Source organism: Manacus candei, unplaced genomic scaffold, assembly GCF_025592945.1.
Source record: "Manacus candei isolate 608988 ecotype Guabito, Panama unplaced genomic scaffold, ASM2559294v1 h1tg000017l, whole genome shotgun sequence".
Lineage (NCBI taxonomy): Eukaryota > Metazoa > Chordata > Aves > Passeriformes > Pipridae > Manacus > Manacus candei.
In genome coordinates, this window is record NW_026138065.1 from 32,404,150 (window position 1) to 32,428,402 (window position 24,253).

Here is a 24,253-nt window from a genome sequence, read left to right on the forward strand (position 1 = left end):
CCTGCCATCCCAGGAAAGGAAGTGCCTGGTCCCTGGGATGAGATATGACTTCCACCCAGCTGGGACTCAGCAGGCTTTCGGTGTCAGAGCCAATGCCAGGAGCTTCTCCGCCCATGCCTCTGCACCAACGTCACCTGCCACCCATCTGCCACGTGCCTGCACATGTGCTCCTTACTCCCTGGTGGCTGAGTCCCATGGGAAACAACACCTCCAGCAGCTTCGGGGAGATGTGGAGTATGCTCCTGCTCAAGGATGATGGTATGACTTGCCCCATAGTGAAGGGTTGGGGGATGCCAGTATCATCAGCTCAGCAAAGAGGAGATTAAAGGATGCCTCTATCAGGGGGCTGTAAATACACAGGTTGGAAATACAGCAGAGATAATGGGCTGTCGAGTGCAGAGAACAAAATTATAGCAAATCCAAAGGCCAACCAATAAGCACTCCCTGGAGACCCCAGTTTTAACACTGGGCTTTGTTTGAAGCAGTCACCAAAAGCAGGGGTGGGTGGATTTACTATCGGGACTATTTTTACCTCGGGTGTCAACACTTCTTCAAAAGAAATACTGCCTTTGAGGCAAAAGCTATTTTTGAGATGTGTAGGGTTACGCCAGAGGTCAGCAGGGATGGTCACCCCGACCCTTTTGTTTTTATAATCTGGGAGCTGTGAGTTGTATCTCTTAATCTCTCCTTAAAAATCCCAGGGCCAATGAAACCAAAGTCAGGTTAATGACTAGCAGAGTTTACACAGCCCGGCATCACTGATATTCCTAACCCTGGATAATTCAGCAGCTCATGGTATGATGGCTATGGGAGCATCTCCATTGGCTTTGTGAGTTGTGCTGGAGCAGGACCATGTTGTTTTCTGAGTGATGTGGTGGTAAAAGCTCCCGTTTTCCTTAAAAATCTGTTTCTCACTATGTACATGAAAAAAAAGTTTGAAGACCACGTCCAGGCTGTGTTTTCTCTTGAGCTATGGAAAATATAGAACAAAATCAATTAATATAGTCTTTCTATACATGCCTAGAAGGGGCTTTGAATTGAAATAGTATTTCAAGGTGTATTTTCATTTAACATGTATATGTGTTCATTCAACAGGTATATATTTCATTCATTCATTTCAACAACATGTTTTGTCCAGACAAATACTCTTGGAGAACCACTACAATAGTCATCATTGGCAGTACAGCTGGAGCAGCCCAGGATACAGAGCAATCTTCCTGCCTTGCTTGAAGTAGATTTTTATATATTTATTTAAGCCCCATACACACATAGCAAGACATATCTGGGAGGACTGAGGCAACATCAGCTCTGTATATATATGTCTGTGTGTATACACACATATACATGTACATGTGTATACATACATGTATACGTTTTTATACACATACATATGTACATACACACGCATATAGATAACACATATGCATATACATACATGCGTATGTACATACATATATCCATATGTATACATACATAGATATATATACACACACCTGTGCACACATAGAATCACAGAATGTTAAAGGGTTGGAATGGACCTTAAAGATCATCTAGTGCCAATCCCCCCTCTGCCGTGGGCAGGGACACATCCCACTGGACCAGGTTGCTCAAGGTCTTATCCAACCTGGCTTTGAACACTTTCAGGGATGGAGCAACTGTCCCTGGGCAACCTGTTCCAGTGTCTCACCACACTCAGAGTAAAAAATTTCTTCCTAATATCTAACCTAAATTTCCCCTCTTTCAATTTGTGCCCATTACTCCTTGTCCTATCACTACAGTTCCTGATGAAGAATCCTCTGGCCTCCCAGTAGGTCCTCTTCAGACACTGGAAGGTTTCTATGAGGTCTCCATGCAATCTTCCCGTCTCCAGGCTGAACAGCCCCAACTTTCTTCGTAAGGAAGGTGCTTCAGTGCTCTTATTGACTTTGTGGCCCTTCTCTGGACTTGCTCCAGCAGTTCCATGTCCCTCCTACGTTTGAGACCCCAGAACTGGATGCAACGCTCCAGGGGGTCTCACAAGAGAAGAGCAGAGGTGAAGAGTCACCTCCTTCTATCTGCTGGCCACGCTCCTTTGGATGCAGCCCAGGATTCAGTTGCTTTCTGGGCAGCGAAGTACATAAAAGTACAGATACCTACACAAGGGTATGTGTGGCTCTTGGGGGATGAATGAGGGCGCATGGCTCTGTGGGGACACACACGGGTGCATGGCTCTGTGGGGACACACATGGGTGCGTGGATCTGTGGGGACACACATGCAAATGTGTGGACCTGTGGGGACACACACACAAGGGTGTGTGGATCTGTGAGGACACACAGGGATGTGGATCTGTGGGGACACACACAAATGTGTGAATCTGTGAGGGGACACACAGGAGAGTGGATCTGTGGGGACACACACACAGGCGTGTAGGTGTGTGAGGGCACACACAGAGAGGGATGTGGATCTGTGGGGACACACACACACAGGCGTGTAGGTGTGTGAGGACACACACACAGAGGGATGTGGATCTATGGGGACCCACACACACACACGGGTGGGTCTGTGAGAACACACACACAGAGGGATGTGGATCTGTGGGCGCACACAGGGCTCTGCTCACGCTGGGGGCACTACAAGTCCCGTCATGGCGCGGGCCGGGGGCGGTTCCCGGGCGGGTGCCGCCCCGCCGGCGGGCGGGCGGTGAGGCGAGGCCGGCGGGGCGGGAGGCGGCGGTGGCAGCGGCAGTCGGCGTGAGGGCGGCGGAGCCGGCGTACATCGGGTGCTTCTCTCTCGCCGCTTCCCGGCAGATACCACCACCACCACCGCCACCACCGCCACCACCGCCGCCGCTGCTGCTGCAGTTTCCCGGCCTGTGGCTCGCACTGCCGGATCCCTCCGTGGCGGGGACGGAGCGCTGCGAGGCTCCTCCGCCTGTCGCCCAGTCGGAACTATCGCCCTCCGTGCGGCCGCGAGGAGGCTGAGGCTGCGCCTTCCCCTTCCCCCCCGATCCCGGCCTGCCGGCGTGGGGTGCCTCTGCTGCCCGCTGCCTTCCTCCCTGGGGTGAGTATCGCGCCTGTCGCGACAGAGCCCACATCCGCGCGGCGCTGTCGTGAGGAGGTGGGGGGCCTGCCCGGGGCCTGCCCCCCTCTTCCTTCCCCGACTCCTTCCTCCCCTCCCCGCCGCCCTGCGCGCTTTGTGCTGCGCCTCGCAGGGCTCCCCTCGTTGCGGCTGTTTCTAAAATAATTCTCTATTTTTTTTTTCCCGGGCTTTGGGAAGTTTTTTGTCTTTTTTTTTTTTTTTCTTCGTCTTTTTTTTTTTTTTTCCCTCAATCTTATTTCCTTCCCACCCGGACTTGGCCCCGCTCTGGGGCTGGATGTGCTGGAGAAGCTCTTTGTCATGGAGCGGCTGCCGGAGCCGTCTGCCCTCGGAAAAAAACATCACTAAAAAAAGAAAAAAAAAGGGAAAAAAAAAAAGTCGCTCGGTACTCGGACACTGGGGTTCTCTTGAATTCAGGGCGTGTGGGTTTTTTTGGCGGCAGTGTTTTATATATATATTTTTTCGGCTACGAACAAGTCCCCCCCCCGTCCTCCCTCCCCGAAGTCCATTGATCGCAGCCCCCCGTGCCGGAGCAGCACGCAGGCGGGTGACAACAAAACAAAGGGGGATTTTGTTTGGCCGTTGTTAACCTGCAAGATCTTGGTGGGAAAGCTTGCTCCCTTTTTTTTTTTTTTTTTTTTTTTTTAAATTATCCCTAGCTCTTCCAGATATGATGATGTTTCACTCTGGAAGAATCCAAGATAGTCGGTAGGTAAGTTGTGTGCTTTTCATTTTAAGCTTCTTGGGGGAATCACAGGGTTTCTCTCCCGTCTCCCCAGCCTCGGCTCTTTTGGGAGCAGCCTGCCCATCCAGCGCAACTTGTGTCCGGTTTTTCTTTTCACTCCTGTTTTCACCTAGTTAAATAATGCGTTTTCAGGAAGATCTAATAGGAGGGGGGACATTTCCGCCTGTAGCAGCCACGGAGAAGATTTTCTGAAGGCAGGGGAGAGGAGGAGCAGTTGTGTTTCCAGCTGAATAATTTTTGCCTCTTAAAGGATATATTTTAAAGCCCTTAAACGTTTTTATACCGGAAGCATTTTTCTCCCCCCCCCTCTTTGTTTTTGTTTTAACTACCTCTTCAAAAATTGCAGCTACTTCACCTCTGCAAAAATGCAGCTTCTGGAATACATGGAAGCAAAACGCAGTGTGGCTGTAACACTCGTGTTTCTGGCCTTAAAGGCCACCCCTTTTTTTTTTATTATTTTCCTAATTTTTTTTTTTTTTTAATATGCTGGGACTCCTCTGCCTTGACAAAACACTACTTGGCGAGGAAAAATCACAAAGCCTTTCAGCGAGGCAGTGCTGGCGCTTCTGCATCTGAAGGGCGATGGGTTTATTTTTTCCATTTTGAACGCGTGTGGGGGGCGGGGGGAGACCCGGGGAAAAAAAAAAAAAGAAAAGGCCGTTTCCGGTTTCTGTTCAGCGGCTTTTCGTATTTTTTTTTTGTTATTTCCCACAAAGAAACAGCCGGATGACCTGTTGATGATACATCATCGGTTGCTTTTTGTTCCGAAAGGCGCCTGTAGGTTAGTGCATGTGAGCAGGCTGCCCGGATTTTCGTTTCTGTCTGTCGCTGTGCGGTTCACGTGGCTTTGTAATGTTTTAGGCCGACAATTTTGGAGTGAGTAATGTAGAGCCGAAGCTCAGACGTCTGTCTGGGGTATTCCCCCTTCTCCTATCCCCCACGGTCCTTTCTCCCAAGAAAAAAAGTCGGTTTTTTTGAAAATTGAGCAGTGGTAGTTGGAAAATCAGACCCTTTTAGTGCTGCGTAAGATAAGTGTCTCTTTGAAGTCGTGTGAATGGCCTGGCAGGAAGCTTTAGGAATGCAATAGGCAGCTACTGGGTACCTTAAGCTTCAACATCTCCTGTTTCAAATGAATTAAACATGTAGGAGCACCTACATTGTCCTGAGTAAAGTCCTGCGAAGTGTGTGCGCCTCATGAATGTTTCCGTTCTTACCAAACGCTGAACCGTATTTCTCAATACAGCAGGTCACCGCGCTAGTGTTCATCTTGGAAATAAAAGTTTTGAGTAACTACTAGTATTTCAGTTAGAGCAGAACTTAATATACTGTATCTACCACGACAGTTTTGCATTTTGGTAGCAACGCCGGTTTCTGTTAAGAAACTAAGCTTGGAAAACAGGATCCTTTCACTTCAGGATTTATAGCTAACGTCTGTGTTTGTAGATGTGAAATAGAGGATCATCTGCCTGGAGCCTGTGGTATTTAAAACTCTTAGTCCTTTGGAAGGAACTAATTACAAGTATATTTTGATATAAAATGTCTTTTCAGACAGGAGCTCTGGAACATGGGAAAGCAGAAAACCCAAAGCTGTTTGTAGATGCTAATCCAGGCCCCGAGCTAAAAAAAGAAGAATGAGGGTGTTTCATGAGAAATCAGTCACCTTTAAGTGCATACTTGTGAGTGAAATTACACAGCTGATTAGCAATTCCTGCTGGATGCCAGTAATTGGAGGTACTTGTTGCTCCCTTGCTGGTCGCTGTGCGCCTTGCTGGTTAGATTGTAAAAGTTTTGACTGAACATCAAGAAGAAAAAATCCAGCTCTTTTGCTTCCGAGGCATTCATTCCTTAATCTCCAGATTCACAAGCGTGCTGACAATCTGTCAAAGGAAGTGACAGCAAAGAGATGGTGTAGGAAGTAGGTCGAGCATCGCTGAACGCTGCTGAGAGAGTTTCAGTGGAAAAAAGTAAGCATGTTTCCATCTGATCTAGTTTCTGTGTCCTTTCAATCTGCCGGTTAGCAAGATGCACCACTGAATGTCATACTCTTCCTGTAGTTCCCCAGTTTCTACTGAAAGGAACATTACATCCCTAATCAGGCCCAGTTAGTCTACCTGGATGAAAAGATTCGTGGGGAAGAAGGTAAACCAGCGGTTTAATTGTGAGAAATGGTGTCAGTGGGGTAAAGCTGAAGTGGCTCTGTGTCTCCTAAGAGGCTGTGGTCAGCTCATGGGGTGGATTTTCCTCTCCAGTGGGTGGTTGGGGGTGGGCTGTGACAATAGGGTAGCATCATGGCACGTTCTTAGTGGCCTTGATGTTTTGCAGTGGATGTAGCAATTAATAGTTACAAGTGATTGTGTTTCTTGCTTAAGATGTTTGAATTGATGTGTTGAAAAGCCTGCCTTTCAAGTTAAAAAGGATGGCAGGTCTTTGCCGTGCTAGAAGTCCTCCTTAAATTAAAAAAAAAAAAAAAGCAAGCTCTACCTTTGTAGAGCAGTAAAAACCCTTGACAATAACTTGATTTGCAGAAAAATTACAGCCTTGCACTGAGAGTGTGTTCTTTTACAAGTATCCTGTATTATATTGATTTGAAAAGAAGCTCTTGCTTCAGGTAGGAAGAGGTTCTTCAGTGCTTTGCACGAGTGAGTGCACGGCTTATGGGCTACCTGGGTAAGCCCTGTGCCATGGACTGTTTTGCTGACCCATGTGACATGATTGGGAGCACCAAATGTTCCTAACTGCTCAAAATGACCTTTCTGGAATAACCCTGTAGTAACGAATGGATGTGAAATAGTTGGCTGGAAACGACAGGCTTTACAGGAAAAGTCTCTTGTCCCCTGCTGGCACCCTGTGCTGAAGGTAGCTAATCATCAATACCTGTCCTGCTACAGCAGCATCCTCCTGGCTGGCATGTGAGGTGGGAATGCTGTGAGGTGGCATTGTGGGACGTGGGCTCAAGTGTGAACTAGTCAGCAGCTTGTTTGATTCAGACTGAAGGCAGTGCCTGGGTGGAAGTGTTTAGTTAAGGATTGATGGTATTCCCTGGAGCCTGCCATGCAGGAGCACGGTTCAGTTCGTGAACAGGTAATAAAAGTTAATCTGCTGACCTTGTTTTTAATCCATGCTGCTGAATTTAATCATAGTGACTTGACTGCCACTCGTGGTACTTATGTAAATGCTGAATTTTGGGCTTGAATCTCGTACTCGAGAGCAGAGTGGACTAAACCTTGCTGCGGTTTCAGGATTGGGAGTGTCCTATAATTTTACTCTTCTAATTAAAGGTCTATTGCAGGTTTTAGATTAGGAGCAGTCAAAACCTCTTACTCTGGTCCAGTAATTATGTTTCTTTTGGGAAGAGGATCTGTTAAATTCACACTCACTTTCCTTGTTCACCAGTAATGTGTGTTGTAGAAAACTTGGGATTTGTGTCATGCTGGCTCAAAAATGCTCTTGATTTCCCTGGATGTTGGCTATACAGCTATGTCAACCAGATGTTTTCCTGTGCCAGCCCTGTTTGTAGCAGTTAATTGCATAAATATGTTTTTAGAAGGGAATAAAACCTTCCTTGTGAGAAGTACAGAGATATTTGTGCTGGAGAGGTGCTGGTCTGGCTATGTTAGGGTAGGTTTATATGTGTGAACGGCAGGAAGGTATTGAAAGGCTGAAGAAGGCTCAAACCAGAAGTGATCTCTAGAATACTTATTATTATTAGGGTAGTTGATAATATGAATAGCTACTAGGTAGTGGTGTTTTATGGACTGACTGAGGTTTAGAGTGGATGGGATATATTAAAAAATACTTTGTAGGTTTGAAGAAAGTCAAGTAGGATTCTTTGGGGGATAGTTTCTTGGAGCTAGGACTTGAAAGGAAGATTGGAAAAAATCAAGAAAAACCCAAAACAACCAAAACCCATAAAAATAATAAACCAGAAAACCCTGCTTAGGCATAATTGTCTTTTAAGTAGACCACCATCAATATTTTTTTCCCTTCCATTGCCAATTGATTCATCTACCTGGATGTACTTAGCTGTTTGTATTTCAAGTTTGCAATGCTTCTGCAACTACACAACCCTTTGGGCTTCTTTACAAGTGCTTAAAAATATTCTTTTCTGAGCTGGGATACCGATTTTCCTTAATTTATGGACAAGGTGGGAAGTAGAGATTGAATTTGAGGTCACTAGTTTGTTTTCTGTTAAGAAGAGCGTTTAGATTTGACACTGGTCAAGTTCAAGGCCTGCAAGAGTTTCTGAAGGCATAGTAAGAACAAACTTAAGTGATGTGATTTGTGCATCTCACACTGTCCTTTTTGTCTCCTCAGTGTTTCTGCTTAATTGTCTGAACGGAGTAGTGAGCAACTGGAAAGTTGCAGCTGTTGGGTTAGTTTGTCCCTGCCAGCTTGTCCTCTAGGATGGTAACCCCTTGTTCTGTGTCAACAGCACTAATGGCTTAATTGTTCTTTGGGTCAGGGCAGTCAAACTGGCATTTTTGGGTTAGATGTGGCTTGAGATATTTCTGTCCAGCTGGTCATCTTTGCCCAGGGATTTATCAGCAATGTCTGGGACAGCACACAAGGCACCCAGGTGGAACTGCCTCCCATTAGGAATGGGAACTAGTGTGCCTATGGAAGCTGCACATATGGCCCCCTTAAACATTGAGTCCGCTGGGACACTGTAAATTAACACTAAACTAGCAGCAAAATTAGTGTTAGAGTTCCATGTGTTTGTAGTTCCTTTTCTTGTGTTAAGATCATACCTCTCCTACGGTTACAGAGCTGCCCCAAAGTGCCCCCTGTCCCTGCTCTAAGTTCATTCTGCCTTTCATAGTCTAACAGTATTTAAAGACTTGATTTTAAAATCATACAAGCTTGAGTACTTCATCTGTGTTTTCTTTGTCCTAAGACAGATTATTTGTGTTAAATGATAAAAGTGGTCCCTGGAGAATTTCTGCTAAGAAATCTCAAGGCTCCTCTTCTCTTTAAGTGTTAATATGTGTACTGAGACTTTTGACTCATGCTACCTTGATATTCTTTCCACTTATCTGAAGGAGTTGTAGTTCACTACAATATTTTTACAAGAATAAATATTACCTTAATTGTGGCTTAACACAGGTTTCAACTTGGAAAATCAGTAATGATTCTTTTGTCAGATCACATAGCTGAACAATTTATTTGGTATGAGGTTAGGGGTAAAAATCCAAAATGCATCATACATGGAGGCTTACTACAAGTAATTTGCTTACTTTTAAAGAACTTGTTGCTCATTTTCCTCCTTTAATGCACCTCTTGGGATAAACTGCTAATTCTAAAAATATGTCAATTCTGCTGTTTCCCACTAATATTTTTTTTTCTTTGTTTGGCTTGGTTTACTTTTTTTCCTGAGCCACTTTAAATACTCTGAGGAATGTTCAACATGGAAGAAAATAAATGCATGTAGATATTTGAGTTGCTGTATTTTAAGGTTGGCAGAAGAGGACTTTGAACTTCTGTTCTGCAGTGTAAAAGAGTAAAGTGGCTTCAGCCTTACTAATGTTGGAGGTAGAGTATCTGCTGCATTTTGGATTTGAATCTGAGTCCTTTCTGCTGGGCAAGTGCTCTTTTCTGAATTTAGGAAGGAAAATGTAACATGCTACAGAACCTGCTGATAGAAATTTCCTGTGTAGGAAACCACAGTTGTTGACTACTAATGTTTGAGAAGCCAGAGTTATGGACTGTGCAGTCAATACTGCTACATCCATTTTCATGATCAAACCTTCATGGTAATTACGTTTCAGATTTAGGGATGCTGCCTTTAGAACTCCACAGAAAAAAACTGTGATGCCTAGAAGTGGCATGAGCACATTGGCTGTCCAGTTGAATAGTTATAGGGGAGAAGATAATAGTCAAACTGTAAAACAAGTCATTGTGGTAAAACTTAACTTCAACACCTGCTAGTTGTGGGGATATTTATTTTATGTACTTTCAATAAAGAGCTGGGAGAGATCCAGCTCAAATTGCCTGAAACTTCTGGGGACAATCAGTAAAAACTGCTTTTTAACAGGGAAAAGATGTAACATTTTTTCAGTTTTTCAGATAGGTAGTGCAGAGACCCAGGAGGCCCAGAAGTAGACAGTGTTTCACTTGTTCTTTTTCTCATGTGATAATGTTGAGGCAAATTTGCGATGGTAGTGCTGACACTTCAGGTAAGGGCTGCTTCCTGCTCCAATCTGCTGTCCTTGTGCCTCTTAATGTGTTTATATCTATATATATATATACACGTACACACCATATATATTTATGACTATGCACTTCATACCCTGAGATTAGCAGACAAAGCGTTAGCCAAATTATATTGTAAAGCATATTAGTCTGAAGACAGTAGGTCACCCTTTTGTGCTTAGATGGCTTTCACAGCCAAGTCATTGCCTCTTGATTCCTGCAGAAGGTGGATCCATCATACTGGATCTCTGGGTTTTTGGTGAGTTGTGGGGTTGGTTTGTTTGTTTGTTTTTGGGTTTTTTTGTTGCTGTTATTTTTATAATAAGGTAATTACTATGCTGCTGATAGCCCACATCAGTTGTCTTAGTATTTATTTGGTCCTGTACATGGTGTCTGTGAAGTATCATTCCAGTAGAGTTTTCCCTTTTGGTGCAGCACAAGCCTGTTGGGGGAGGTTTCTGTAAACTACTCGAGATGGTTCCAGAAGGCTGGAGTGTACCATGGTGAGGTAACAGCTTGGTGGGGTTTTTTTCTTGTTCTTTCTAAAAGATGTGATGTATTACTGTGTCGAGGCCATCGGCCACCTGCCAAAATTGAGGAAGTCAGCTTGATCATGCAGGCATAGAAATGCACAAGTAGCTTTTATTTTTATGCATTTCTCTTCTTGCATGTGTGTAATTTTACAGCCAGCGCTGTGGCCGGTGTATTAGCTTTGTCTGAGGGTTTCTGAGCAGCAGATGTGAACATAGAGTAGGTTCTTGTACCTCTCACTGCTGGCTGGGAAGGGTCAGGATGCTGTAGTAGAAAGTGTGGGCTTATAAGCCACTTGTGACTCAGATATAGCAACTGCTTTTGAATTTCTGTGCCAGTATATATACACTATTAAGTTTTTTCCCTCACTGAAATAAACATGCATATTTCACTGTTCTGAGATATGCATAGATAGCAAGAGAAACTTCTACCCCAGAGGGAGGGTGTTACAAGCATTTTTCCTGCCATCTTTCCCTTGCTCTGCAACTTTGGGGAGGGGCTCATTCAAGTTGCAAATACCTAGAGAGGAGCAGAGGTAGGAGCCTCAGCCAAACAAGATGTTAACCCCTAAAGCAAAGAGACCTGTCACAGGAAGAAGTGAAGAGCTTATTTATTATGCCAATAATCACTTGTCTGATGCCTTTCAGTCTCTTAGAGTCCACAGCACCAAGTGTTGTAGGCATGCTGCTATTATTTTATAGCTGTTAATGAGGAGGAGTAACAGGCAGAATAATCTGGGTGTTTCTAATATTTCAAAACCTCAATCATCAAGAAATAGCAGCTTTAGAGATCCAGATAGTGCTTGGCTTACATGTAGAGTGAGATGACATGAGAAGTTTCTTGCCTGGCTTTGGGCTGATGTCAGTGTGGCATTGCATGTTTCCTCTTCTCTTGCTGTCCAGTTTCCCATGGCAGGATTCAGGCTGAAACATAACAAAGCTGGAATTGTGCTCAACTCTCCTGTCAAACAAGGAGGGAACTCTGTGTATGGGAGGTGACAGGGAGAGGAACCTGTGTGCTGGGATGATGGATGATGTCTCCAAAGCCCCAGATGGCTGTTAGCCTTGTCTCTTTTTTTTTTTTTTGTCCTTATTTTAATAAAGGTAGGCAACTCACAGGTGTGTTGATGCTTAATTTGTTAATGTTTGGGGGCTGCTACAGAAATGCAAATTAGTCTTCAGTTACTAATCAAATCTTGCTCTGCTCTGAGGCATGTAAACTAATGAAGTACCAACAAACCTGAAGGTGGGTGAAAAAAACTAATTGTGCAGCGTGAGTTCCTGTTTGGAAGTGTCAGCGTGACCGAGGGCCAGGTACAGAGCTTGTGTCAGACACAAGCCTGATGCTAAGGAGGAAAGCACAGTGGTTTGGAGTATGGGGAGGTATAACATCTGTGTGTAACCTTTGTCACAAGTGGAACAGATTATAAAATGATAAATACTGATTATCTGCCAGTCTGCATGTGTTCCATTCAGCATTGCACAAAGCACGCCCGTGAGATTTAATACAAATGTTCCCTCAGAAAGATCACCTTGATTTAATTTTTTTTCAGATGCATAAAGTAGAAATCAACTGAGGTTCTCTGTTTGTTCTTTAAAGACTTAAGTGCTATATTTCTAGCTCTTGGCAGACATTGTCCACAAGTACTTCATGTTCCATTGGGCTTTTGCCAAATTTAATGTACTGTGTGTACTGAAAGCATCAAAACCAGACTTACTTTAATTTTAGATTTTACAGCTACTGTTATTGATTTTTCTTAGAGCTGTTCCATCCAATCTGCTATCATGTTAATTTTTTTCCCTGCAGGATTTTGGGCAAGGATCATGACAGTCTTTATTTGTGTGGCCAGGGACTGTTTATGTGAGTGAGAGCTGTAGATCAGACCTCTCTGCAGTGGCCAAACCCTCCATTTATAGAAGCTAAATCATCAGACTGCATTATTTGTGAACTCTTGTCTTTAATACTGACTGGTATGCTGTGACTGAGAATAGTGTTATAAACAGTCAATCAGTTGTCTTTCAAGAAACTTGAATTTTATAAAAATTCCTCTGACAGGAAGCTCCACGTACCAAAAATTGTGAACTTCCATTTTTTCAGCTCTTGTCAGTTGTATGAATAGAAGCCTGACTGAAAGACCTTGGACTCTGAAGAGACAAAAAAGGGAAGAGGTAGGGGGAGAGAAGCAGAGCACAAATAGGAGTTATGGTAGGTAGACAAAGAGAGGAAGGAAATAACTGAGGGAAAGAACAGGGTATAGTTCAAAACAGCCAACCAGCATGGGCTGGAGCATTCCTAATGCTAGTCCTCAGGTCTGCTGATCCCTGCCTGACAGCTGTGTCTGCTGGCCTCATATTTTGGCTGTTCATCTTTTATTTTCAACCCTCAGGGCCAAGTAGCTGTGCATAAGCATGGCTTCAGGCCAGGTGGCTCATAGCCCTCGGAGTGGAACAGGATTCCCTTCCATTGTGTTGGTGTGGAGCAGCGTGGCATTCGATGGAGCCTGGGTTTTCCCCCTTTGCCTCTTTTACTCCTTCTGCTGAGCTTCCTTTTCTTAAATGACAGTCTGTTTTGGATTTTGCTTTGCAGCTTTACTCTAACAACTCTGGCAGAAGGTAAGGTTGCTCAGGGCTTCAAAGACCTGCATCTAAGTGAGGAAGTGAGGTGTCTCGTGATACAGAGCGACTTAAAATCCCAGTGAGTTCTACACTCCCTGTTAATAGTAGTCATTGTAATAAAGTATGTGGGAATTCCTAGTTAGTCTGCTTTGTAAGCTTAACCATGACACTCGGTGATTTTTGTTAGACCTCACTCTTATGCTGAAGTACTGAGCATGGGTTTTAAGTCTGACTTCAGCTGTCCAGTCCTCAGACATAGTTTATGTTTCAGACTCCATCTCAGAGATGATTAGTCTCTGGAAGTATTACTTAAGCATTGCCAGTCTTTAGGTATTATCTCACAGTCTTCAGAGTCTGTATTTTCTGTCCTACACCTGTCTTCTTATTCCACTCCTTGTATTGGAGTCTCTGTTGGGGCCTGTCCAATTTCTGCAGGTTACCTTTGCCCAGGCAGTGTTAGAAGATGCTTTCCCAGCATGCAACCAAATGACCAGTTCAGGAGAATTTTTGGTGGAAGAATTTTGGCAACCAGACCATACTGTGTGTAAATGTTTGTGTACCCCAGGTTTTATTGTAGCAACTGGTTATGCAGGTGACTCACATTAGCAGACAGGCTGTGCCTCATCTTTTAGCCTCCTGAAAGTGTTTTGGTAATTTTTATCATGGTGTTGTTCCTCATAAGAAGAATTAGTGGTACATAATGCTGCAGAACTGAATAGACTAATGGTGCTTGTCTTCCTCTTGTCTCTGGAGTTGTCCTAAGTCCTAGGCCCCTAAACATAGCAAAATCTCTGACAAAAACATTGCCCTATGAAGAAACGTACGGGAAATGACTAAGCCTGATGAAGACAGAACTATGGGTTGTTCCAAGTGAGGTTTTGTAACTAAGAATTTTAAATTTTTCATTTACTGCTGTTACTCTGCTTGTTTTCAAACTTAATTTTAAAACATCCTTCATATAAGCTTAGTGTTAACTCAGAATGCATGCTAATTAGATTATTCCTGTACTAAGCAGTCTTTTGCTGATAAATGTAGCTTCTGTTACCTAGAGGAGCAAAGTAAATTGAATAGAAGAGTGAGTATAAAGAAAACAAAATTAGCTCTGGAGTTAAGAATGGAAATAGTTAAGTTCCATTGTTTTTCAAGATTAAACACAGCTTTTAAGTACTCCTCAGGAACAAACCCTTATTTCCTGTTATCTTGCTATTGATCAGGCTATGCCTTTAAAAGTACATAATTTTACTATTTTTCTGGAAATGAACAGAAAGTCATATGACAGGTGGTCCCAGCTCTCTGTCCCTATCCTTTGTTCAGGTGCTCTGGGCACCAGTAAATCCAGCTGAGAAGCAGACGGGGGCACACATCTGTGAATCACGGTTGTGCACAAACCCTCTATTATCCAACTGCAAGGAGCAGGCAGTTCCTGCTGCCTTTGCAGGCAGTGGTGTTTTATGCCACCTTAAAATTGTTTGACTGCAGAACGTGCTCCCGCTCTTTGTTAACAACTAAGTTCAGGCAGTCGTGAGAATGGGCGATAAATAAATAGCTCTGTGATGCAGGACTTGTCTTTGCATGCAGAGCTCATGCCTCTGTGCAAATGGCCAGGTTTGTCAACGAAGAGGAGAATTTATTTTGGAAGGGAGCTCTGGAGTTCATCTGATCCAGCTCCCCCCGCTCTAAGTAGTTTGAAGTTAAAGCCAGGCCTTTCATCCCTTTATTTTGCATGGTTTTGGATAACACACAGCCAGGGTGTCTGCTGACAGTGCTTGTCTAAAGCTTACCTGCAACTGGCATTTCTGTAAATGTAAAACTTTGACTTATCCAGTATAATTCCAGAACATGTTCTTAAATTTCAGTAAATCTTGAGCTCACTGAAACCAGCCAGTGGGTAACTGAATTCCCTGACTAATTTCGACCAACTGAACATTTTAGTTTGCACTGGGAATACTGGCTGGAGAGAAGGGAATATGCCGTGTTCAAAGACACTTTATTGGTGCTTTTTTCAACATGCATTTATTCCAGCAGACACTGAGCCAACACTGATAAACCTCTAGGACACCATTCCTTACAGGGGCTGTGACAGGTAGGCTTCCCACCTCTGCCTGTCCCAGCTGACAGTTCTCAGTTGCTGATGGGGCTTAACCATATGGTCTCACTCTGACTTTCTCTCGCAGTGTTGAAAACCGTTGCCCTGTCTCCACTAGCAGCTAAACTGATCTGAGCTCATTGTTGACAGCCACCATCATCAACAGGTCATTTCCCCTCTGCGAGTGTGGCTCTTGATTATGTATCGTAAATCCAAGTGGAAGTGCGGTTACAATCTCGAGGTTCTCGGACACGGTGAGTTTGCATCTACGCAGTTGTTCTACGAGAACAAACTTCTCCTCCTGCACACCAACTTCTTTTCAATTTTTTTTTCATCCAGAGAATTCAGTAACTACTTCTAGAGTTCCTTTAAAATGGAGCTTTTGTTTACCTCTGGAAGATTTTGATTGAGATTAGTTGCTAGAAGTACAAGTGTAGAACAATACAAACTATTAGTATTGTCTTGCTGTAACCACCCGTAACGGTATTTGTTCTCTAAGCACTAATTTTTTAAAAAAGAAAGTGGAGAGAGAATGCTTTAAGTGGTTCATTGGACAGGATCTCTCTACAGCAACCACTCCCAGCTTTTATAAAAATGGGGATTATTATATTAGTGAGATGCCTCCTAAGCTGTACCAAATTTACCTTCCCATGCCCTAATATTGGATTTCTACCCAAGGTTGTTTCCAGAGGCTCTAAGCTAATACACTATTTACTGCCTGCTGAGAGCAATGCCTTCTCCATCTCGTCTCCCTGGCCTCTGCACACACGTAGCAACCCCTCCCTGAGCTGTGCAGCCCTGGGCCTGTCTTTGCTCCAGACCTGCTGACCAGAGGCTTTCCACGAGCTGAGTTTTCTCACTAACTCAAGAGAAACAAATGAAGTGTGGGAGTTTTTCAGGGAGCTGTGCTTTAAGGTTTTTTTATTAGACTGACTATATATCCTTCTGATGTATGGTAGGCTTAAAGTTCTTGCGTTGCTTTCCATAGATTTGTCTGCGAATGTATCTGTGTCTTGTTCTTTTTCCTTGGCCCTCTGGTTTGAGGACAGCAGCTGCTTCCTCCTCTCGCTGTTGCTTGAACCAAAGGAGTAATGAATGTGGTGTTGTGAGAACACCAACTTTTCCTTGCTTAGACCAGTTTTCAAATGGAGCTAATGCTACTGAAATTGAGAGTACAACCTCAAGTACAAAGGGTGTGATTAATAGTGAGAGGACTTCTGGCGTATAACTTTGAAAATGTTTATAGTTTCATTTTACATCTCAGGGGATTGGAGCAAATAGGCAGGAGATGCTAATCGTAATAATGTTTTTCATGATCAAAGGTATCAGTACTTCAATGGCTGCTATTTGTGTTTCAGCTGCCAGAATCCTGAAACTGGTTATGAGCAGTCAGTATTGGTGGTTAACAGCCTGAAATGGTTTAGGTATGGGAAACACCACTTCATTATTTATTTCATGTGAGTTTGCTGACTTGAATTCATGCTGCATATTTATTTTAGTTTCTGATCAGCTCTGTATTATTCCACTGTGCTTCCTGATTTTTCTGTCAAGTTTCTCTCACGAGTGAATTCTTACTGCAAAATTCCTGAACTCTGCCAGTGTATTTCAAGGGGAAACTCACCAGATAGTGCAGGATGGTCTGGAGCTTTGATAGTAATGTAGCTGTTAGAGCTTTGTTTTATCAACTTGAGAGTCTCGTTGGAAGATAAGGTAGGAAGATGTTTCTTTCTAATGAAACCTGGTGGGTCAGAGAGGACTTGCCATGTTCAAGTACTTGTATATAGGCCAAAAATACTTGCAAAAAACTCATAGGAAGAGTTGTGAAACACAGTTGAGTATAATGGCTTGAGAAGCTGGAAGGTGCCTGGCATGTAAGTGCTTCTTCTCTTCAGACAAACAATACACAACTTAAATACTATAACTGACATTGAGCATTGTCTCTGACGGCAGTGTAATTATTCTGAAGGTCTGGGGCTTATCCAAAATCAGAGTGGTGAATTAAATTACATGTCCAGCCAAGATCTGCTCTAGTACAGTCTTGCTTAGTTAGGCTGATAGTGATCTCGCTTATGCTGCTGAATTCAATTGCCTTCAGTGCAGTTGAATCCTTACTTGCACCTGCATAATTGGGCTCAAGTATCAGGTTTGATGAACTGACCTGGTGGATGAAGAAAAACAGAGTTTGGACTTCATTTTCTTTTCCTTGCTAAGCATGCCTTTACTTTTTTGCACAGAAACAAAGTCCTCCTGCTCAGTGCAATTGCTCAGATGAGCTGCAAACCTCAGTTTTATTTTTACAAAGCATTGGGAAGGTTTAATATAATAATAAAAAGAGAGAGGGAGAACTTAGTCTGTTGCTTCATTACTGTGCCAGGAAATAATCCTTCCTCCCTGACCAGTTCCTTAGCTGTTCCAGCCATGATATGATGTAGTTTTATTTTTTTAACAATGGCTTTATTTAGATTATCCTTTTAACTAATGGTTTTGGCACGCTTTAAAAAAGACACTTAAGGGAGAGGATCTTGTTGCAGAATTCCAATCTGGGCTAAACTTATAGGCTGCAAGTATATTTTTACTTTGTTTAAATTTAATTAGAGAGTCTTCATTTGTGCCACAGTAAAAACCATCTTTGTAACATGTTGAGTTTGCAAGCAGTTGTCTGGAAGGCTGAAGTTTTGTCAAAGGATTCTGTTTTCTTTGCTCTGGAGCTAGTGTGGATTACTCTGTGCATTTGTGGTCCAAAAGAGATTTCATGTTGCTTTCGATTAACAAGAAAGCTTTTCTTATGATCTTTGATTTCAGTTGGCTGCCACTTCACTGGGAGTTTCAACTGTAATATTTCAATGCCCCTTTGTGTTAGATCTTCTGTTATCTTTGCTTAACTTTTATATTCTGGACCTTTTTTTTTTTTTGCTGGTAAAGATAAGTCTTGCTGCTTCAGTGTGTAGAGCCTTAGTGGTGTTGCTTTGGGGGTTAGGATTGCAGCCTTTCTTTTACTTATACAATTTTTAGGTAGACTTCCATATCAGAAGTTAAGCACCAAGCTACATTTCGGGGAAACAGAGGCATTTATTTAAATGTGTTAATAAAAAAATTAATAAGTAACCTGTGAGGATGTATTAACCTTTTCATATTGCTGAATGAGGGAGGATGACCTGAAAAGACAGGACTAGATATACAAAGAAACCCAGTAATTCCTAAACTTGTACCCCTTCATTTTTAGGCTAAGTTCTGTTCTTAAAAAGAAGGGCCTAGAACAAGCAAAACATACAGTTACTCCTGCAGCTGGACTTTCCCAAATCCCAGTACAGCAAATATGAGGATGCTTAGTTGTAGGTTTTAATCCCAGAAGCAGTAAAATAGCTTCTCTATCACAAAACTGAGAATATGTGCTCGTTCCCAGAAGTGGTGCTTTGCTCCACAGACACTGAGATCCAACTCCCACTTCTCGTTGGGCAAGTTTTGGGACTGGAGCTTTGTGTCAACAGTTACATGTCCGCATTTTGGGCTGTGATATTTGCATCACTCTTTTAAGTAATTAAAAAAAAAGTGTTTCTTATTTCTAATAATATGAGATAGCTACTATAACTTTGTTAGATTTTAAATATAATGAAAATTAAATAGCTGTGTATCTAAAGTTACTGACACAAGTTCTTTCCCACCATGTTATTTAAACCGTACTTTCAAAATAAAGAGCTTAGGCCACAGATTGGTTTTAAAGTGGAGACTTTTTTTTTTTTTTTTTAAGAAAATAGGGTTTTTGTGCTTGCCTGTTTTTGGTGGTGGTGGTGGTTTTTTTAGTTTTTCTGCAATTAAAATGGAGTACATCCTTTCTAGCAAGGAAAAAAAGCCTCAGCTTGGAAGTGATTAGTAAAAGAAAAATACTTCACCTCAGAAACTAGTAAAATTATTGGAGCTGATACCCTCCTCATGCTGGTTTTGTAACACTGTATAGTGTTGATAATATTTCAGAGTTGTTTGGTGTAGCTGACCTTGCATCTTTTTGTCCTAGCAGTCATGTTTGCAGACAAGGAATGCCTATTATAAAATAGAGAGTAGAGGGAGGGTGAGCTTGTAACAATGCTGTATTTATTTGTATAGTTCCTAGTTTATTTTGGGGACAGGTAATCCACACGCTTCCATCAGTGAAGTACAGAATGACTTCAGTGTTTTGAAAAGCTTAAGTGCAACAGTGGCTGCTAACCCGGAGAAAAGGGTTTTCTTTCCTTTGTGTTTAGAGAATATATGTTCTACAGCTGGGGTTGATGTTGCTGAAGTGAAACTGAGCGTGCTTGGAAGTCTGTTTTTGAAATTCTAAATAAAACTTCTGCCACTAAGTTGCACTGAGGTACTACAGTGTATCTAAAGCTGCTAAAGGCAGCTCTGCTGATCAGCCTGGCAGACTTGTAGCCTTTGTCCCACTCGCCTGGCACTTGTTTGGCTTGATTTTTTTTTTTTTTTCACTTTGAATTTGTATTGGTTAAGAAGTGTGTCAGACATCTCTGCCAGGTCTGGGCAGTGACTTCTTCATTGCCCATGACAGTTCATACCCTCTGAGCATCGTGCTCTGCAAAGGGTTGGCAGGAGACATCCCTAAGCAGGAGAGTGAGCAATGACAAATAGAACATGAGCAGGACTTCTCTGTGCGTGTGAATGAGGCACTGCTGTGCTCAGTGTGAGCAGCTGTTTGTAATTTGAAGCAATGTTCATAAACAATGTCAGTCCAGAGAGGGCCAACCTACCCCTGAAAACTTGCAAGGATGACTTCTGAAGAGCCAGATTTCTTGGAATGAATTTCTTGGAGTCTGCTCTGAGTGGCTGACTGAAAAGGGGCAAGTGAAACAGCTCCTCTAGAACAGATTATTGCTGTTAACTTTGCTCTACTAGAAAAACGGGACTTGAGATTTCCATGGCACACAAAAGGTGCACTTGAAGATACCCAAATGTCGCCTAGGTAGGTGTATGCAGTGCACACCGTAGGTTAACGTGGAGGCTTCTCTCAATCTCTTTCTCAGGGTTGAGAAGGGAAGAAATCTGTGCTATATTAACCAGTCAATTTGGTTAATAAATAAGTGATGCTGTAAATCATGTGAAATTTATTTTCAATCTCCATAAAGTACTGCTGTGTTCTGGATTGTCTGGTACTGTTCAAAAATGGCTTGGTCATGGTGCTGTCAAAAGTGCCATTTTTTGTGGCTGTATGCTCTTTTTGGGATATTTGTCCATTGGTGTTTCCTATTTCCTGAACAGAAAAATTTTTCTTTGAGAGAAAGCAAGTGATTCTTTGCTGCTTAAAGCCTGCCTCTCAGTGCATACAGGTACAAAGTGCAAAGCCAAGGTCATTTCTAGAAGTGAGTTTGCAAGTGTTAAGAGGCTTTTGCATGTCAGAGAAATGCCTGAAATGAGAGAGAAATGTAGGTTTTCTTTCATGCTTGTGGCAATTCAAATCTAGCTCAGTCTTTAACTGTTCAACTACATTTGTTTTGCGTGCTTCTTCAGGTAGCTTTTACATATGAGCTGCTATGTACAGAGAACCTGAACCCTGGCTTTAAGCACGGGGCTTTGTGGGTTATTTTTGGTTTTTTGTTTGTTATTTTTCCCAGAGCAAAACATGAAGTTGCCGTATAGAACTATATACTTTCTCGTATTTGAGGGTGACTTTTTCCTGTGTACGTAGCAAATCGAAAACTTTAGCGACACCTTGAAAACTTCCAGCTGTAAGTCAAATGTTGAACATAATGATTTCCTTAGCTCTTAATTAAAACTGGACCATATGGTCAGACTAAGGTCCCTTGGGTCCCTATAGAAATAGTACAGCTCCATCTCCATGTTGAGGTGTTCTGTCCTGGCCTTTTTTGCTGAGAATATATTTGGTACGATAACGTCAAAAATTGCATATGACAAGAACCAAGAGTACCTGCCAGTTCTCTCTTGTACCTGTTAAAGAAGTAACTGAATTACTTTCTCAACCAAGGAGTAGAATTTAGAGATGGCATCTCCAGCACTGAATTCTTACTACTCTTTGGGAATGACCTTCTTTGTTGTTAGGTGTTAGTGCCGGCATAGAGGCAAAATGCAACTGCCTGTTTATTTTTATAAGCAGCAAACCTCTTATCCAAATTGGATTAGAAGTGTAGGAAGCAAAGTATTATGCCTGTCTAGATATGCTAAATCATGCATTGCCCGTGGGATTAGAAAGGGGAAAAAAAAAAGATATAATTGACTAGCATGGGATTTTTTTTCTCTGAGCAGTAACTGGGAACTGGTAGGTGGTCTAACATGAGGAGGTATTTGGACTGTCCTGTTTGCATTGCTGACTGTAGGAGGTGATGAACTTGGAAACTAAAGTGTGCAAAAAGTTAGTTTTGTGTTCATGTATAGATACAAGTTGTATTAGCATAGAAGTCAGTTCACCTGACTCCTTAAGAGACAGCTTTTAATGTATCTGAACATATTTCAGTATACCTCTACCAGAAACCTATTGCATGTGAAAAACAATCAATTCTTGCTCTCTTGGGTTATTGCCTAAAGTAATATTTGCTCTGTACCTGAGCTCATACAACAGTATTTAAAATATTCCTAAAAAGATGTGCTTGAATGTCAGAAATACAGGGAAAGGAGGTACTGAACCAGCTGTTTCTGTGTAGAACTCTAATATATCCTTGCAGGCCACTATAAAAACCTGACCCTTGGCTTTCAGAGAGGAGGCCTCTGACAACTCTCCAGAGGTATGTAGGTCATATGCTTTTATGTGTAAATGCTGGAGGTGATACCTTTAAAAAGGGCCAAGTTTTGTACCTTATATGAAGACTGTCCAGAGTTTGAAGTGAGGAGGAGGAATATGGTAAGGTGGTATGTTTATTAGCAGTGACTTACAGAATATTCAGGTGTGAACTACAGTCTTGGGACATTCACATGCAGAGGTGAGGAGGCCATTTGGAGGTTATCCAGCACATTTTTTTACCAGAATTGCAGATGGACTACAATTGAAATGGTGAGTGTCAAGAGTACACACATACAGTGTGGTTAGGAATTTAGGATAAAGCAGAGGGAAACTGATAAACTTGATTTTGTGCATCACAATGTCTTTGAGTGAAAATGTATTCGCCTTCTTTTAAGAGATCCTTTTGTGTGATGTGGGAGTTGATTAGAAACTGTGTAGTTTTTAAACTTTGTCCGTCCTAAGATGTCTTTCCCTACAATGTGAGTGTGGGGAGACAACCAGTAAGAGCTGAACTTCTACAGCTGAATACTTTTGTTGTCTATTTTTTGCTGGTCTGTATGAAATGTTTGTCATCACTGAAAGTGAGGCAAAGATGTTTTCATCACTGAAAGTGTTTCTACTTCTAGCAACTGTCTGTCTTAACATTCCGTGAAGAAGTCCATGGTCAAATGATCTGGCTTTGTGGTAATGAAAAATTTCAGGTAGTGCAGGTTCAGCTAGTTCTGCTGGTACCTTAAAAGGCTTTGCAAGTATGAAAACTGTGTCTTGGAAATGAATTCAAATTGGGCCTCTCTTTCTTTATTTAGGGGAAACCATAATACCTGAAGCTCAGAGAGTCTGAGTTCTGATGTTGAAAGATGGCAGAACAACAGCTAAAAGATTCTTTGAGGAAGTGCTTGTTCATGGCCGAGGTTAACTGAACCAGGAAAGATCATAGAGAACTTAAAAAAAAGTCTTTAACAATAGCCTTTTCCAGGTACCTGGGAAACTCAAGTTTATTGTCTTGGAAGGAAGCCTGGTGCAGCTACATCTGCATGTTTCTGACTTGGCAGATGGCTCGTGTCAGTTCGGCCTTTTGGGAAACAAATGTGTTTGCCTCAGAATGAGGCCTTGCCTATCCTTCTTTCAGTTTTTGATTTTTAGGAATTGAGTGTGTCTGATTCTTCAGGAGGTACTTGAGAAAGCCAGGTGAAGGACCATCCATGCTGATTTCAGCTGGGATAGAGTTAATTTTCTTAGTAGCCGATACAGTGCTGTGTTTTGAGTTTAGGATGAGAATAATGTTAACACACTGATGTTTTGATTGTTGCTGAGCAGTGCTCACTCTAAATCAAGGACTTCTCAGTGTCCTATGCTCTGCCAGTGAACAGGTGCACAAGAAGCTGTGAGGGACCCTGGCCAGGACAGCTGACCTGAGCTGGCCAAAGGGATATTCCATACAATAGGATGTCATGCCCAGTATATGAACTGGGGGGAGCTGGCTGGGAGTGGCTGATCAGCTGCTCAGGGATGGGATGGGCATCGGTCAGTGGGTGGTGAGCAGGTGTCTTGTGCATCACTTCCTTGGGTTTCATTTCTCTCTCCTTTTATGTCCTCTCCCTTTCCCTTATTATGTTTTATTTTACTTTAGTTAAATTACTAAATTGTTCTTATTTCAACCTGAGGGTTTTACCTTTTTTTCCCTGATTCTCTTGTCCATCCCACAGGACAGGGGGAGGTGTGAGCAAGCAGCCACATGGTACTTGGTGGCTGGCTGGGGTTAAACCACAACACCATCTTGAGAGCAGCTGAATTCCTAAATGCCTTACTGAGGCAACTATTGCTGCTTATTAATGAACTGCTTATTGGGCCACATTTCTCTTGTGAAGCTGTTTTAAAACACGGTGTGGATCTCACCCTTTCAAGTGTTTAATCAGCCCAAACAATCTTTGGTGTGGCTACAGCAAGCTCTCTGCAGTAGTTTTTGGGAATTGTTTTTATTTTAAGCAAAGGTTGGATCCAGCAGTCATAGGAAGGCTGTAAACAAACACGAAACCCCAGACTGGTCTGCAAGTCTGCTTGTCATCTGCTATTCTCCAGCATTCAGTACACCTTTACTATTTTCTGAGGGAATGTGTGTCTTGAGAGGCCATTTCATACTTAAAGCTCCCAATCTCTTGCAGTGATAGCTCCATATCTGGTAAGCCAATTCCTGCTTTGAGCAGGAGGTTGGACTAAATGATCTCTTGAATTGCTCTGCGATTCCATGAAGTCCCTTGTGAGGAAAAGAGTTGACTCAGCCTCTTGA

The 24,253-nt window shown here is 42.6% G+C and overlaps 1 protein-coding gene across 4 annotated transcripts in view; it reads left to right on the forward strand.

Moving 5' to 3' along the window:
- The first annotated feature begins 2,619 nt into the window (after positions 1-2,619).
- Positions 2,620-24,253, forward strand: part of PELI1 (pellino E3 ubiquitin protein ligase 1) — a 43,541-nt gene continuing 21,907 nt past the window's right edge. The window contains exons 1-2 of one of the 4 annotated variants that reach the window (XM_051783494.1): positions 2,620-3,040; positions 3,736-3,788. Coding sequence is in view for 2 of the 4 variants with exons in the window: in XM_051783491.1 (XP_051639451.1) it covers positions 15,442-15,496 (55 nt within the window). In the remaining 2 variants the exon portion in view is untranslated. Of the gene's footprint in view, positions 3,041-3,735; positions 3,789-11,828; positions 15,240-15,330; positions 15,497-24,253 lie in introns of those variants that run through there. The other 3 variants (XM_051783491.1, XM_051783490.1, XM_051783493.1) reach the window with 3 other exon arrangements.